Source organism: Kogia breviceps, chromosome 2, assembly GCF_026419965.1.
Source record: "Kogia breviceps isolate mKogBre1 chromosome 2, mKogBre1 haplotype 1, whole genome shotgun sequence".
Lineage (NCBI taxonomy): Eukaryota > Metazoa > Chordata > Mammalia > Artiodactyla > Physeteridae > Kogia > Kogia breviceps.
The window spans coordinates 34,066,838-34,084,449 of NC_081311.1; the positions used below are offsets into that span (position 1 = coordinate 34,066,838).

At 44.6% G+C, this 17,612-nt stretch overlaps 1 protein-coding gene across 2 annotated transcripts in view; it reads left to right on the forward strand.

Annotated features, from left to right (window-relative positions):
• MYOF (myoferlin) overlaps nucleotides 1-17,236 on the forward strand; it is a 157,871-nt gene extending 140,635 nt beyond the window's left edge. For both annotated transcript variants that reach the window (XM_059055428.2, XM_059055429.2), the window contains 8 exons: nucleotides 1,793-1,881; nucleotides 1,970-2,065; nucleotides 6,445-6,586; nucleotides 8,836-8,935; nucleotides 12,820-13,010; nucleotides 15,110-15,219; nucleotides 15,588-15,735; nucleotides 16,676-17,236. In XM_059055428.2, coding sequence (XP_058911411.1) covers nucleotides 1,793-1,881; nucleotides 1,970-2,065; nucleotides 6,445-6,586; nucleotides 8,836-8,935; nucleotides 12,820-13,010; nucleotides 15,110-15,219; nucleotides 15,588-15,735; nucleotides 16,676-16,714 — 915 coding nt within the window. In that variant the 3' untranslated portion in view covers nucleotides 16,715-17,236. The remainder of the gene's footprint in view (nucleotides 1-1,792; nucleotides 1,882-1,969; nucleotides 2,066-6,444; nucleotides 6,587-8,835; nucleotides 8,936-12,819; nucleotides 13,011-15,109; nucleotides 15,220-15,587; nucleotides 15,736-16,675) is intronic.
• The last annotated feature ends 376 nt before the right edge of the window (nucleotides 17,237-17,612 follow it).

The window sequence follows — 17,612 nt, forward strand, 5'->3', positions numbered from 1 at the left end:
GAATATTGTGGACGGTTTCTGAGTTTTTTATGTTATAATGTAGCCCCATCTACTTCCACATGTGGAAAGGATTGGTTGCCCCGACTTGGCCCATTTGTCCACCACTGGACCACTCAGCTCTAGCCAGGAGGACAGGGATACAGTACACAGGATGGCTCATCACAGGGACCATGTTGATAGTGATGGGGGAAGGTCAATTCCCAGAAGCGGGGGAGCAGTTCCCAGAGAAGCAAGGAGAGACATGGAAAATGACAAAATAGTCCATGTAGAGGCTTGTTAAAATGAAGGTTTCCAGGCCATGCCTGCAGAGATTCAGATTCAATAAGTCTGGGGTGGGGCAGGCAATCTGAATTTGTAACAAGTATCTGGAGAGGTTCTGATGCAGATGGTTAGGAAGTCACGCTTTAAGAAATATTTATCTAATGGATGCAAATATTGTTGACACTGATAGCTGAACTGTGGTCTCTTAAAAAGTGACCACAAGTAGCCTGTGCTTACTAGATGATTTTGTCACTCACTCTTATTTTGTTCCATATTTTGATTTCTTCCTTCTCTAATTATTCTTCTTTCCCCACAAAGAGCCCATTTCTCCTCCTTTCTCCCCTCCTACCCCTCAATTGAATAGAGTCTTAAGACATTACAAAGCGGGGAAGATTGCTCCCTGGGCTACCAATACTTCCATCACCTCTGCCTACTGCATTGGACAGACTCTGGCTAGGTCTCAGGAGACACCTGGATGCCTAATTTCTGCAGTGTGCTTGATGTATAATAGACCCTTGAGCCCTGGAGATTAGTGGGAAGAGAGTCAGGATCACAGTAAAATATATCCCTTTTCAAGAGCTTCAGTTAATTCATTTTGATCACAGTGCATTAGGAAACCAGCCTAGTGGTTTCCTTGGCAACCTTCTTAAAGACCAGTCTGTTTTTGTCATGAAGGCAGAGTCTACAGAACATCCAAAAACAGTTTGGGGAATTTAAATTGGTTTGTATCGTTGATACAGTGTGTGAGTGGCATTCCTAGCCTGTCTGGAAGAATACTCCAGTCAGATATATGGGCCTGGTCTGTAGCCATCAAAGACTTGAGTGGGGCCTCACCAAGATGGTGCCACAGGTGTCAGTCCAAGCTCTCACCCCCTTCCTGCAAGCTCCCTCTCAGGCGTTAGACACTAGCAAGCCAATGCAGGGAGTCCTCAATTTGGGGGGAACAGTAATGTTCTTGTCATTGTTTGAGTCTCTCCTTCAAAAATGCCATGCTGTAAGTTTTTCTTTTACAAAATTAAATACAGTTTTAAATTATTTTTATTTTCTCTCTTAAGGTAAGTGGAGAAACCCTTGGGTGTCACAAAACTGGGACTGATATCAAGTAGGCAATGTGAAGATGGATAGAGTGACAGCAGGAAAACTGTTCTGAGAGTGACGGGCCCAACTTTTAGTCATTGTAAGAGGGTGTGTGTGTGTGTGTGTGTGTGTGTGTGTGTGTTGGGGGTTGTGTTAGCATTGGGAAGCCCCTCATTTTATTAACCAGGGAAGACTCAGACTGATACAGGTAGGTACATGCAGCCATCAGAGACTCCTGGGAGAGAATGGCGGGGCAGATGGCCTAAGTGACACTGAAGGTATAAGATTCATCTTGGTTTGTTCTTTTACTCCATTTTTTTTTTTTGCCCTCCATATGGACTAATAAATTAGGAGGCTTGAAGAACTAGTTTCACCTAAGATGTATGAAAGAAAATTGTAGTCTCTACCACCCATAATATAACTTCATTTCTCTTGTCATTTTTGAATGGCTTAGGGAAAACTTCAGATGTGGGTGGATGTTTTCCCCAGGAGTTTGGGGCCACCAGGCCCTCCTTTCAATATCACACCCCGGAAAGCCAAGAAGTAAGTAATCTTGAGACCCTGTTGTATCTTACTGGGGTCTTGGTTCAGGACCAGAAAAAAAAGCACCTTCAAAATGTGCTCCTTTCAGATACTACCTGCGTGTGATCATCTGGAACACGAAGGACGTTATCCTGGATGAGAAAAGCATCACAGGAGAGGAAATGAGCGACATCTACGTTAAAGGGTAAGAAAGACTGGCATGCAAGAGCATGCCAAACTCGGTGAACAAAGCAGACTCTCTCCTTCATGAGTGTTCATTATTGAAAGTGTCTGCTATAGGATCCTTGATTATTTCAAGCTATTATATTTCATTAATGCAATCTGCTTAGGAAGCTCTAGGGAGACAAAGGGAGAGAGAACAGAAAGAAAAGAGAAACCTGTATGCATGTTGTTTATGAACAGAGGCATCTGATGCCTATAAGAACTGATAAGTGTTTCTTTTCTAAGAAAGTGAGTTTTGTTCAGTTTATTAAGCAGACTTGTTACAAGACTTTTTAGTCATGCAGTCATTTTTACTTTTTTAATACCTTGAGTAACTAGCCTTAGAAACAGAAGTAGAGCTTCCAAAGTTTCTTTTTTTATGTATTACCAGAAGTTAATGTCCATGGAAAAGAGGAAACATTAGCATAATTTTTTTTAACCACAAAACCTTATTATGCTTTATTTCTTGTATTAACCCTTGATCAAAACCAAGAGCATAATATTGAAACTGAACTTGATAAAGATATGCCTTTGGCACCAAAACGTTAAATTATTATAAAATCTTGAAAAAGTATGTGTTTCCTATCTTGATCAGCCTGCAGATAAAATTATACTTGTCATTTAATGTTTTTTTTTGAAAAAGAGAATGCACTTTCCAAAAATTGAGCCAGTAAATTAGTTGTGCTTCTCTATCTCTGAGGCTTTCTTCTCCTCCTCCTCCTCCTCTTTATTCCACAAAGTTTTAATTAAATTCATACACATCTGGTTGTTTGCTCTTCCAATTTCTTTATTAAAGGTTACCATTAGTCAAGATAACCTTTAGTAATTAGCTGCTACAATTGTTGTCAGATTTATTATTTCTCCCCAGTAAACTGTTGGATTCATATAGAAGATTTTTATAGATCTTCTCCCAAACTGTTGTTTAGGTATTCAATTTGTTTCCTTGCTTGTCCTTGATTTACTTTAATTATGATTACATTTTTTAATACAGCAGGTTCTTATATACACTAATATGTATAAAATAATGTCAATCCCAGTCTCCCAATTCATCCCACCACCACCACTCCATTAGCATAATTTTTAAAAATCATTCATTCCACCAACATTTACTGAGTGCCTGCATCCAGTGTGCAAAGTGTTCATTATTCTGTTACTTGCATAATTCAATTCCAAATAATTCATGTTGATGTCTGTTTCGTGTTATATACATATATTTTTAAATATTTACTTCATTGCGCCGGGTCTTAGTTGTGGCACGTGTTGTGTTATGCATTGATAGTGAGTACAGAATCCAGTGATTAAGAAGTCAGACTCTGGAATCAAACTACCTGGGTTGAAATCCGGTACTTTCCCTACTAGCTGGACAAGTTAGTAAGCTCACTGATCCTCATCTGTAAATTGGAGATAATGATAGTATCCACCACTCTGGAATATTCAGAAGATTGAGTTACTCAAAGCATTTAAGATAGCAAGCACCTGGCAGATAGTAAACACTATGTGCATTAGTCAGGGTTCTCCAGGGAACAGAACAAGTAGGATGTGTGTATGTGTAGAAAGAGAGAGAGATTATGGGGAATTGGCTCACATGATAATGGAGGCTAAGAAGTCCCACGATTGGCCATCTGCAGGCTGGAGACAGAGAAAAGCTGGGGGTACCATTCAGCCTGAGTTCGAAGGCCTGAGAACCACGGGAGCCAATGGTGTAAATCCCAGTCTGAGGTCAGGAGGAGATGACATGAGATGTCCTGGTTCAATCAATGAGGCAGAAAAAGGGGGTGAGTTCCTCCTTCCTCTGCCTTTTGTTCTGTTCCAGGCCCTCAATAGACTAATGCCACCCACGTTGGGGAGGTCCATCTACTGAGTCCATCAATTCAAATTCTAGTCTCATCCAGAAACATTCTCATAGACACACCCAGAAATAATGTTTAATCTGGGCACCCCACAGCCAGTCATCATGTTGACACATAAAATTAACCATCACACTATTATTATTACTATTCTACATGGATTGAGTTTGGTTCCTTGATATGTAAAAGATAAAGCTTGTTGAAATTTAATATATTCATAAAGTGAGAACAAAGTTTCACTTATGATCCCAAGTGGCCTTCAATCAAACCTTTGTTAAAGATGTAATTACTGTCATGTAGGTTCACTATAAACAGGGAATGTTTCATCAAGTTCTTCATTATTCTTTCTCATTTCAGGATCTTATTACCACTCCCCAAGGAAAACTAATTCCAGCTAATTATATATATGCAAATTTATTTGACTATCATAAGCTTTCTTTTTCCTAATCAGGGAAACAAACTCAATACTGGACTGAGAGATAACTCCAGTAATCCAAGAATAAAGCAAGATCTAAAGTACCATGTCATATTTGGAATGGAAATCTAATTACTATATGTGAAAAGATGGATAATGCACAAATAACATGCTTAGCACTACAAGCATATGGGTATTACATACAAAGTTATACGTACAAGTACACAAATGCATACACTTAGAGTAGTTGTTTAACTTGTTTTCAAATTAAAATGTGAAAAGATTCATGAAAAAGAGGGAAGAGCTACAGTGGGTGAGCAGTCTAGGGGAGGATGATGGTGCTGTTTAGGGATGGGTTAGAAGCTGAAGCTACCAAGGTCACAGCCAAAGAGTGTGGACTCTCTTCACTGAGTTAGTTCAAAAGCTTAAAAGTTAATTGTCAAAAGGAATCTTTCAACTCAGCTTACCTGCTTAGTTAGTTGACTAGAAAAAGTAAAACTAGTGTAGTTGATTGCTATCAATACCACTACTAATAATAGGACCTAATATTAGCTCGTGACTTTCTAGTCTCCATGGTCCTTTGAAGCAGAGCAATAGTCCTGGACTTTGGAGTCAGACAGACCTGGGAGTTATACTTAATTCTGTCCATTACTGGATGTATGAGATGTACATCCCCTCTGAACCTCAGCTTCCTTGTGTGTGAGATGGAGCTAGTTGTAGTTGGAAAGAATAAAATAAGGCATTCTACATACCTGGTTCATAGTAGTTGATCCTTAACATGAGATAAGGATTTCCCCTTCCCATTCTGGCTCTTCTCATTCTGTCCTCAGGTTGACCATGTGAAGGGAGCACATATCATTAACCTCCTTTTACAGATGAGAGATGAAGCTCAGAGGGTTAATGGCAGAGCAAGTTCACAGCCAGGCCTGCCTCCTACCGACAGTCTTTATTTGGGGGATCCAGGCATCAACATATATATATATATTTCAATAAATATTTATTTTTGGTTGCAATGGGTCTTCGTTGCTGCATGCAGGCTTTCTTTAGTTGCGGCGTGCGGCCTTCTCATTGTGGTGGCTTCTCTCATTGCGGAGCACGGGCTCTAGGTACTCGGGCTTCGGTAGTTGTGGCACACGGGCTTAGTTGCTCTGCGGCATGTGGCATCTTCCCAGACCAGAGCTCGAACCCGTATCCCCTGCATTGGCAGGCGGATTCTTAACCATTGCACCACCAGGGAAGCCCCGGTATCAATATTTTTAAAAGCTCCCCAGTTGATTCCAGTGATTCTAATGGGTAGTGGGTGTTGAGATCCATGCATTCCACTACTTTTCCAGTCTAAAATCTCGTGTTCCTCTGGTTCCAAACCAGGAGTCTTCCCCATAGCTGGCAGATGTGATAACACTTCCTCCCAGACATGTTCGTTCATTCATTCCTCCCTCCAACCGGTCTGCTGTGTGCCAGGCACAGGCCAAAGGGAACTTTCCAAATGTCAAAAGTTAAGATGTCCAATTGTGGATGGAAATGAATTTTCCCAGATATGAGTATGGATATAGCAGCTTACATCTCCCTTGCTAGTCTCATTAATGTGATCATAGTAAATTTAAGAATGATTAAAAAATGAAGTGGTAAGATTACTTGAGTCTTGCCTGTTTCGTTTGCTTAAGTAAAATATGGAAAAGAAGATGCTAAAATTTTGAACTGACCCATATTCATTGAGCCTATCAGCATTGATGACAGACACTGATGAGTTATAGTTAGGGAGACTAAAAACATAGCCAGCAAGCTTCACCAGTCCCAAAATAGAAGCTAAATTGTTGATATTTTCCAGAAATTTTCACCTTATCCCTGTTAACTGAAGTCTAAAGGGTTTCCTGCTTTGGTTTTAGAGGAATTATATTTTATTTGGCTACCACATGTGTTGGATGCAACAGAGTGCCTCCCCTTCATAAATCACCCCCCAGCTCCATAGATAACTGGAACCTGACCAAGAAAAGTGCATTAATTCTCCTGCCCTTCACTCTCTCCTAATCACTGTGCAATTCTGTGGCTAGATTACTTGTCAATCACATGAAGCCAAGTCTGTTTGCTTCTGCTTTTCAGCTGGATTCCTGGCAATGAAGAAAACAAACAGAAAACAGATGTCCACTACAGGTCCTTGGATGGTGAAGGGAATTTTAACTGGAGATTTGTCTTCCCTTTTGACTACCTTCCAGCTGAACAGCTCTGTCTCGTTGCTAAAAAAGTGAGTTCTGAAATATGCCAGTGGGGAGTGGATGTCATGGGTCTTCCTTAATGCAGACTCTCAGAAAAGGCTGGGGCTGCTCAGAGCCCGGGGAGGTCATGCGTCCAGCTCCTCTTGGTACAGATGGGGACTTTGAGACCCCAGCGGGGTAGATACTTGCCCAGGCTCACACAGGTGTGGCAGTTATTTGTGTAGTTATAACAGAAGTATAAGGAGCACTAACATGTTGGCAGCAGGGGGAAGGATCTGGTAAGTGGGGTCTTGTGTCAATACATACAGCAACCTAAGTATATGTTTATGTCACAGGGAGACTGATTTCTTCCCCTGATAAGCACAACTGTTGCACTAATTAGCCAGAGGCAAAATATTAATGTAGGTGAAATATCCCTCTTACCTTCCTTATTAAACTTAAGCATCTGCTTGCCTTCCTTCGGGAGCACTTCCATGAGGGTTCAGGGCCCTCCTGGTCTTAATTTATAAGATTCTCAGTTACAGAACTCAACTCAAACTGGCTTAAACCAAAAAAAGTGATTTACTGGTTCACATTACTACAAAGTCCAGGGTTGGCTGGCTTAAGGAACGCCTGGAGCCTGGGTTGAACTGATGTCTTTAGAAACTGCTCTCACCTTCTCCGCCCCTCTGCCCTGCCTTCCTCCACGGGCCTCACTCCCTGGTGAGTGCAAGGTGGCTGCCAGCAGCCCCAGCTTGTGTCTTGCCCTCTCGGCAACCTCAGCAGAGAGAGGGGAATGAATCCCCAAAGGCACCAACCAGAGTTCTGGAATTGGGCCCCATTGTCTGCCTGTTTGAGGCCATGTGTCCATCTCTGAACCAGTGTTGCCCAGGGATTCAGTGCTCTGATTGGCGAGACCGTGGAGTTAGGGATAAAGTCATTTCTCCCCAGATTGCATGGACTGGGGGAAGGGAATCTCTAAGGAAAATCTGGTGCTTTCATCCAAAAAGGGGGGCCTAAAACCTGGGTAGGTAATACCAACAGATGTCTTTTACAGGCCCTTGTCGCATTTCTCCCTTCCCCACCCCCTCCTGCCATGTTCTATAAACTTTTCCTAGCTCTGCCCGGTCACCTCCTTACCCTACACCTGATCAAAATATACCTGCCTCATGTCCCATCTGGCCAGGCCCTACCCACTGCTGGCCCTACTCGGTGCTGATGCTCTAGTGACCGCTTTTTCTGTCCAGGTGAGATGAATGCCTGCAAAGGGCACTTTCTAGAGACATATAGGCTCATCCTGATGTTGAACCATGTGCACTTTCAGATAATGAGACAGACTGGTGGGGGGAAGAGAGGGATTTGGGGTCAGGTAGGCCTTTAGGGAAAGTTACCTTTCCTATTTGCTCACATCTAGAGCTGGACCTCTCAGCATCCTGAGTAGTCCTTGGAGCATCACCCCACACAGGACAGCCGAGTAGGGCCAGACGGCAGCAGAGTAGGCTTCTCCGCCCCCCAGAGCCCTGCAAAAGGGTCCATTCCTGGAATGTCATCTGGAAAACGAGAAACAATCCAACAACCTTCCTTCAAATTCATGAAGCCCTGGGGGATTTCCCTTTCTTTTGGGGCCAGAGGAACTTAGGTGTACTCAGGCTGTGGGGACGTCATTATTATCCTGGGCTAATACAGGTCTTGGATGACCACGGTATATAAAACCCAGCAAGATTTTTCAAAAGCCAGCAATGCCAGGACATTTTAAATCTGCACTAACAAAAGAGTGAAATGTGGGCCCCCATCTCCTCACCCCCGTGTGAAATTAGTGTGCTCGGACATCCTTGGCGGGCAGGGGGGGAGGGAGGGGTTGGGGAGGTCGCTTAGCAGAAGTAACTCGTCAGCAGGGGCTATTTCCGTCTGGCCTGGGACGGCTTGGCTTTGGGAGGATCATCTAGGCAGGCTACAGTCTTTAGACCAGGAGACATCATCACTCTCCAAACCGCAGGAGCGGCAGGAAGTCACACTGATAGGAACGTGGCAGGAAACCTGCCGCTTGGGAATTGCCTGGGACAACCTTTTTGTCACCCAGCTGGTAGTCTTGAGAGTTCCTGGGGAGCCCAACTGCCTTGTATCCACCTGGGGTAGAGGGGTAGGCCAAAGGGCGGGGTTTCAGGTGGGGATGCAAAGGAGAGAAGACGCCCCATGGCTTGATGCTGGGTTTTCAAGAGGCCCAAGGGAAGGGTGTTAAGAATCCAGTAATCAGTGTCATTTTGTCATTTTGGTTTGTCTGTTCCTGTTGGCGTCTTAGGAGCATTTCTGGAGTATGGACCAAACTGAATTTCGGGTCCCACCCAAACTGATCATTCAGATATGGGATAATGACAAGTTTTCTCTGGATGACTACTTGGGTAAGGCTTACCTTTGGATACTTTTTTCTAAGAAATTGTGCTTGAAATTAGTAAAAGCAGGGCTTCCCTGGTGGCGCAGTGGTTGAGAGTCCGCCCGCCGATGCAGGGGACACGGGTTCGTGCCCCGGTTCAGGAAGATCCCACATGCCGCGGAGCAGCTGGGCCCGTGAGCCATGGCCGCTGAGCCTGCGTGTCCGGAGCCTGTGCTCCGCAACGGGAGAGGCCACAACAGTGAGAGGCCCGCGTACCGCAAAAAAAAAAGAAATTAGTAAAAGCAATTAAAACTTGGAATCAATTATTTAACTCTCCAATACTGTGGGGTGGGGTCCCACCCCCTGCTTGGATGTCCTCGGAGCGGGGTGGCCTGCTCATCTGCTGCCCCAGGTCCTCTGAGAAGTGGGCACCGTGACTGGCACTGCGGGCCCCAGCCACGCCCAGGGCCTTTGCACCAGCTCCTGTCTTGCTAGGAAGACACAGATTTTGTTTTCAGGGATGCCACAGCCTTGCCTCCACTTCCAAACCTCTCTCTCTCTCTCCCCGCCCCCCCACCACCACCTCAGAATTGGCTCCCTCCTCCACGCTGCTCTCAGCAGTCACTGCAGTCCCCTGATGCCCCGCCCTTCTCTGGGGTAAAAGGCCCTTGTTAAACACCCCGGCCCGGCCCCTCCATTTCCTGGCACACACCCTGGTCTGCCCACAGCACAGTGTTCTTATTTTCTCTCTCCCAGGTCTTGGGTGTCTCATTGGCCTGCTGTTTCTTCCTCTTTTTTTAAAAAATTTATTTATTTATTTTACTTATTTATTTTTGGCTGCGTTGGGTCTTTGTTGCTGCACGCGGGCTTTCTCTAGTTGCGGCGAGCGGGGGCTACTCTTCGTTGCGGTGCGCAGGCTTCAGGTGCGTGGGCTCTAGAGCACAGGCTCAGTAGTTGTGGCGCATGGGCTTAGTTGCTCCCACAGCATGTGGGATCTTCCCGTACCAGGGATCGAACCCACGTTCCCCGCATTGGCAGGCGGATTCTTAACCGCTGCGCCACCAGGGAAACTCCCCCTCTTCCTCTTTAAATATAGGCCTTTGCCCTCCCTGGGGTTTTGTGGCTCTTCCCCAGGCTCCCTCAGTGACTTACCAGCCCTCACCTCCGTTGAAGGTAAAGCTTCAACTCTCACTTTCAACGAGGTATAACTCCTAGACCTAGAGGTGTAGCCTGACTGCCCACCGTGCCTGCCACATAATAACAAGAAATACGATGACTCATACTGCAACATGCAATGTATCAAATCAACACATTGTATATCTTAAACTTACACAATGCTCTATGTCAATTATATCTCAGTTTGAAAAAAAGAAACTCCCACGATGATTATTCCCCATTCCCCACCAGAAACTTTACCTTTGTGTTCGGCTGGCACCTCAAATTTATCGATAACTAAGACCAAACTCAGCCTTTCTTCCCTGACCTCATACCTGCTCGCCTCATGAACCGCTTTTGCTGTTCACAGCCTCTCCCAGCCACCTAGGCAGAAGCACCCAGAGTCCTCTGCGGGTCCTCCTCTCCTTTCCTACCACTTTCCTAAACAATGTAACCTGCTTTATGATAAAGCACACTTATTTTCTTATTTTTATGATCTCTGCCACTTGCCAGTTCAGACCTCACTTTCTCGTAGCCAGCTGTTACGGAAGCTCCTAGCGCATCTCCCTGCTTCCTGAGCATCTTTCCTGGCAGAGGAAAAGCCCACGGTGGCCAATGGCTGTGTCTTGTTCTTCCCTTTACCCTTTTCAACACTGACTGCGGTGCCTTTGACTTAGCTGGTTCTTAATAAGAGTTGAACAAACAAGTGAATGGGAAAGTGTTGACTGAAGAAAAACGTACAACCTAAATGTTTTGAGTTTGGGCACCTTACTGAGGACTAGAGCCCAGGAGAGAGCCTCTCAGATAGCTCTGAGGAACTACTCCCAAGAGGTAAGGGGGGAGCCAGGACACAAGAGGTTTTTGCTGGAAAAACAAAAAAGTTAGTCAAACATCAAAAGATAACTGCAAATCATAAAGAGCAGACATCTCAAGTTAATGATTTGAGTGCATTTCTATGTTTGCGGAGATACAAGATCCTGGGCCCATGGAAATTATTCCTTAGGTATGCATCTTAACTATCTAGAGGCAGATCCAAAGGTCAGAACGCATCCTGTCTTTCTCCATCCTGAACTCCCCTCAGGGCACAGCCTCAGCCTTTTTTTTTTTTTTTTTCCCCCATTTATTTATTTATTTTTGGCTGTGTTGGGTCTTTGCTGCTGCACATGGGATCTCTCTAGTCGTGGTGAGCAGGGGCTACTCTTGGTTGCGGTGCGCGGCCTTCTCATTGCAGTGGCTTCTCTTGTTGCAGAGCACGGGCTCTAGGTGTTCAGGCTTCAGTAGTTGTGGCTCGCAGGCTCAGTAGTTGTGGCTCGCGGGCTCTAGATCGCAGGCTCAGTAGTTGGGGTGCATGGGCTGAGCTGCTCCGCGGCATATGGGATCTTCCTGGACCAGGGCTCTAACCCATGTCCCCTGCATTGGCAGGTGGGTTCTTAACCACTGTGCCACCAGGGAAGCCCCACAGCCTCAGTCTTGATCCTTGTAGAGCTGGGATGATGGGCAGCATTCTTTGTTTACTGGCATTGCAGGCAACGTTCCCTGTCCACAGTGGTGTGCAAACTTAGAAAGCATAAAGAATAGTAGAGGGTTTTCCCTTGGAATTTAATAATTTTTTTTTTTTTTTTTTTTTTTTCCGTACGCGGGCCTCTCACTGTCGTGGCCTCTCCCGTTGCGGAGCACAGGCTCCGGACGCACAGGCTCAGTAGTTGTGGCTCACGGGCCCAGCCGCTCCGCGGCATGTGGGATCTTCCCGGACCGGGGCACGAACCCGCGTCCCCTGCATCGACAGGCGGACTCTCAACCACTGCGCCACCAGGGAAGCCCATCCCTTGGAATTTAAATGAAATAGTCTGATAACAAATAAAGAGAATGACTTTATTTCTAAATGGCTAGTGGGCAAATGGTTGCAGTTGTCACCAAAAGGAGAGACAAATAACATCAGGCATAAGTTCCAGAAAGGCTTGTGGGCTATGGATGCATTGTAAGATAAAGGGCAGTTTCTGAGCCTAAAAGTTTATAGAGAATCTGCCACAACCTCCCTGTTACTCTCTGCTGCCACTGTTGAAGACCACCTGTAGGCCATAGACACGACCCAACACACACATAACCTTTTTCTGAAGGAGAGGTTTCCTGGGAGTTCCCAAGCCCCAAAGATAGTCAGTTAAAGACAGTTATTAACTACAAAAGAGTTAATGCCTCACATCATGGAAGAAAAATTGTGCTTCTCCAGGCACCCTGAGCTGGGCTTCCTAGTTCCTGGGGAGAACTTTCTGTTGAGAATTCAATGTTCCTTCTCAAGCTCTTGTTTTTGAGGTTACAGTAGGAGAAACTTGAACTTGACTGTTCGATGGAGCTTCCCATGTTCCAAGTACCAGTTTTCTTTACCCATAGCCAAATGACTATGTTAGGGGAAGTTCAGAACCAATATGAGCAAATTCCAAGTCCAAGTTCAGTGGGAATTTTGTCTGGAGATGTTTAATTATTTTGAGTTTGCAGAAGAACTCTGTTTATGCTCCTATCTCTGAGAAATTAAATGGGTTGTTCTCTGTGAGATGCAGAGCAGTGGACAGATACTTCTTCTGCCTCTTTCCATTCTATCTGGAAAGAATTTTAACTGCCTACCAGGGTCCATTTCTCTAACTCACCTGTCACCTGTTCAGAGTCATGGTCTACCTCTCTTCTGACAAGTACATTCTGTTCACTTGTGAACAACGGCTGACCCACTTGAAATTTATTTGGGTTTAATGTTTCCTTGGCTAGGTTTCCTGGAACTCGATTTGAATCACAGCATCGTTCCAGCAAAATCACCAGAGAAATGCAGTTTGGACATGATTCCTGACCTCAAAGCCGTGAACCCCCTTAAAGTGAAAACCGCCTCTCTCTTTGAACAGAAGTCCATGAAAGGATGGTGGCCGTGCTACGCAGATAAAGATGGCTCCCGTGTGATGGCTGTATGTATGAGTATTTCCTGGTTGAGGGTCATTTATTCCTTTTCTCCTTTAGGTTTTGCCCTTTATGAGTAGATTTGCTCTGGATAAGACAAGGGAGGTTAAATTGGTGGTACTTTAAGTTTTGGGAACGGTTTGTACCTGGGATTATAGGAGAAGGCGGCAGATGCTGTTAGCATATGTTTGGGGTTGAGTGGATGATAGAGGGATTGGAATTGTCAAAAAACTGGGAACGCAAGTGGTTGCACTGTATTTCTTTAGGACTCTCCTCCACCAGGAATGCTATTTATGCTGAGCTTCCAGTACAATTCAGTACAGAAAAAGAAACTTCAAATTTGAGCTGTCCTCATCTTTAAAAAAAAAAAAAATTTTTTTTTAAAGATGGACAAAACAGGGAGTGTTGACATCCATTGAACATGAAGGCCATAAGTTACGAGCACATTTGGAAAACTGAAGATAATTTTGATGTAGAAGCAAAAGTGCGGGTTACCATGCCCTGTCACAAAAAGACTACCTAATTCATTATGTATTATTAATAATTAATATTTAACATCACTTATTATAAACTGGACAATATACTAAATGCCTTATATTCATAATCTTGTTTTTTAAAACTTTGAGGTATAATTTACATAAACTGCACCCACTTAAAGTACAATTAAGGTGCACAATTTGATGAGTTTCGACAGACGTATATGCTCATGAAACCACTACCATAATCAAGATCCAGAACATTCCCATCACCCCAAAAGTTCTGTTGTGCCCTTTGCAGTCCATCACCTCCTCTACCCCTGGTGCAGGAAACCACTTATAAGCTTCCTGCCACTAGAGGGTAGTTTGTACATAAGCTCATGTAGTTCTGCGCATAACCCCATGAAGCAGCCGTTACCTACATTTTACATAGATTCGAAGAACAGGCTTGGAAAGGAGGACCACCTTGCCATAGTCAGACACCCACCTTTGACTCATCGACAGAGGAGGCATCTGTGCTCCATTGCATAAATGAGCCTCAGGGTCGGAAGCTCTCAAATTGTTGGTGACCTTGTGGGCGCCAGGGTTCTTGAAAGGCTATTACAGCCTTAGTTAAGCCTGGCTCTAAGGGTGGACAAGTTGCTGGCCCTCTCGCAGCCTCAGTGTACCCATGTGCACACGAGGATCATAGCAGTGCCTGATTTATAGGGCTGCCCTGAGCATTACACGAGATTATCCACATAGAAGGCTTATGCAGTGCCCAGTGCACCAGTCAGGAACCTGTGAACAGGGAGGCAGCATTCATTCATTCACTCATTCATGCATTTCCTCAGCTAGTGTACATCGAGTGCCCACTAAGTGCCAGCACTGCTCCATGCAGTGGGGGTACCAAAGGGAGCACGAAGGCTCTCTTGGAGCCCGCACTTAATGCTCAGTCAATGTTAGCTGTTGTGGGACTTCCCTGGGGGCGCAGTGGTTGAGAATCCGCCTGCAAATACAGGGGACACAGGTTCGAGCCCTGGCCCAGGAAGATCCCACAGGCCACGGAGCAACTAAGCCCATGTGCCACAACTACTGAGCCTGCGCTCTAGAGCCTGCAAGCCACAACAACTGAAGTCCGCGTGCCTAGAGTCCAAGCTCCGCAACAAGAGAAGCCACCGCAATGAGAAGCCCACACATCACAATGAAGAGTAGCCCCCGCTCGCCGCAACTGGAGAAAGCCTGCGCGCAGCAACGAAGACCCAACGCAGCCCAAAATAAATAAATTAAAAAAACAATGTTAGCTATTGTTATCAGCCGTATTCAGGTTATTCTGGGTCCAAGTAAAGTTACAAAGGGGAGGTATGTGAGCAGGCAAGGAGACAGATGTGAGAAAGTTAGAATGATGGGGATCCAGAGACTGAAAAGCAGGGAGGAGGGAAAGCAATTTGTCCTCTCAGTTTCCCACAAGGAGTCGGTTCAGAAACACATGGAAGAGGAAATGTGATGAAATCTCTTGAGGAAAATTTAAGGCAATCTAAGGATTGTTTTACAAGAATAAAAATCATTGCTCGGGGAATACTCCTTGGGTCGAAGTGAAAATATTTGTGAAACGTGATGTCATGTGTTTAACCTGTTCTGCTTTACTGAAGGGGAAAGTGGAGATGACGTTGGAAGTCCTCAATGAGAAGGAGGCCGACGAGAGGCCAGCCGGGAAGGGACGGGATGAACCCAACATGAACCCCAAGCTGGACCTACCAAAGTGAGAGACCCTCTTTGTTCTGATCCCCAAACACCTGCAGTCTGAAAGCCCCCCTTCCAATTGCCTTAATGCAATGGATTAGCTGTTGTCTGAATTTTGTACTGAACAGGGGAGATGGGGGAGGGAGAGGCTGGTGATCTGGCTTCATTTTAACCATTCTCCTTCCCATGAAACCAAAGTCCAGTGTGTCTTCGGCATCTTAGAAAGCCAGAAAAGGTTAAAGGCTCTCTCAGGCCAGCTAAGGGGAATAATATCTTTCCTTGACTTTGTAAAATGTTGTTAATCATTCTTTAAACTATTATGCTCGGAGGTATAAAATATCTGTCCCTCCTGAGTTGGGTAGGTAAAACCATTTCTTTGCAATGCAGCCGACCAGAAACTTCCTTCCTCTGGTTCACCAACCCCTGCAAGACCATGAGGTTCATCGTGTGGCGGCGGTTTAAGTGGGTCATCCTCGGCCTGCTGGTCCTGCTGATCCTGCTGCTTTTTGTGGCCGTGCTCCTCTACTCCTTACCGGTATGAGTCCCTGGCCTCTTGTTTTGGCTCTTTGGGTATGAATTATGGTTGGTTATCTCACTTGGTACTTGCCTTTTTTGCCATCTGGTAAAATGACCTATGTAGCAGTTGTGGTGTTACAACCCGTCAACCTTTGGAAAATTTAGAGTACTGTGTCCTGTGACTAGGATTACATTCTCACAGTTTCATGAATTACAGGGCAGAACTTCATGGTCTGAAAAAAAAAAAAAACTTTGGTCTCAGGAATTCTAGGAGCAATCCCTTAGGCCTTTATGAATGTGTGTCTAAACCACAGCCGGCATTTCTGACGGATCTTCCTGCCTTCAGACTTTCTTGTTCCAAACCATCCTGCATCCTAACTCCTGACATTTCACAGATCCTGGGCTCATTATAGGCCTACACAAACCTTGAACTCCACCCAAACTAGAGAGCTGGCCTCCCCAGACAAGTATTGCCCTTACCTGCCAAGATGCCTTTGCCAAGGCTGTTCCTTTGCCCATGTTTTGTCTATTAAAACCTCCCTCCTTCTTTAAGGCCCACATTACATAACCTCCCCCTCAAATCTCCCTTAATCTCCACAGTCATAAATGGGAGTCCAAATGGGAGGTTCGTCAGTGTGCTTAGAAGTGCCTTCATTGCTGAAATCGAATTTGAAAATTTCTGCATCTCGACTTCATATACTTCCTATCTCAACAAATTCCTCGAATGGAGGAATGAAGGCACTTCTAGGCCTAGTCAAACCTCCCATTTGACTCCCATTTATGACTGGCGGTGCTACTGGAATCTAGTGGGTAGAGGCCAAGGATGCTGCTAAACATTCTACAATGCACAGGACAGTCTCCAACAAGAACCCTCTGGTCCTAAATGTCAATAGTACCAAGATTGAGAATCCCTAAGTTATATATATATACACATGGCCCTCTTTCTGTTTCCTTTTCAGAACTATTTGTCAATGAAGATTGTGAGGCCAAATGCATAATGGAAGCAAGGGCTTCTTTTCCAGAGTCATCCAGCAAGGAGGGAATCCTGTCTCTGTTTACAGATCAAAACCGAGAGTGATTTTGTTTGTGTCTGAGACTATATTCCAGGGGCATGTTACACTATTTCACCGAGGCCCATCACTTCCCAGAGGCTCGAAGTCCAAGTCAGGCCAACAAGCAACATTTTAATCTTTTGAAGTATTAAAAGTCTTAACCATGTTTTTTCAGAATATTTTTCAAGGTGGCTGGTTCCGTTTAAAAACCATCTTTTTTTTCTGTGTCCTAGTTCTATAATTCAATTTTTGGAAATTGCTGAAATCAAATTTGAAAATTCCTGCATCTCGACTTCATATACTTCTTTATCTGTAGTCAACAAAAAAGGACTGTGCATTATCAAGTAGTTAGAAGAGGTGGAGGAATTTTTATTTATGCCTGCAACCATTGTTATATTTTGTATGGATAAATGTCATGAGACTATTCATCCTCTGTGATGAACCCAAATAAAAACATTCTGCCTCTGACACATACCTGTTTGTTGTAGCTTGTTGGGCCAAGCTGGGAAGGAGGCAATTTCTAGTCTGCGTCTCAGTGGATGGAATGCCAGGACATACCACTTGGCTGTAAACCCCTTATCAGTGTGCTGCCAAAGCTTGGCCAGTGGGCCAAGCTGAGGATAATATAAGAAATTGACACTTATTTAAAGTACTTACTCCATGCACACCATTGTTTTAAATGCTTTATACATATTAACTAATGTAGTCCTCAAGGTAATCCTATAAAGGTAATAGGTAACATTATTAATCCCATTTTGCCCTTGAAGACATTGAGGCATACTGCATGTAAATCAATGAAGTTAGAACACACCCTCTCACCATACACAAAAATAAACTCAAAATG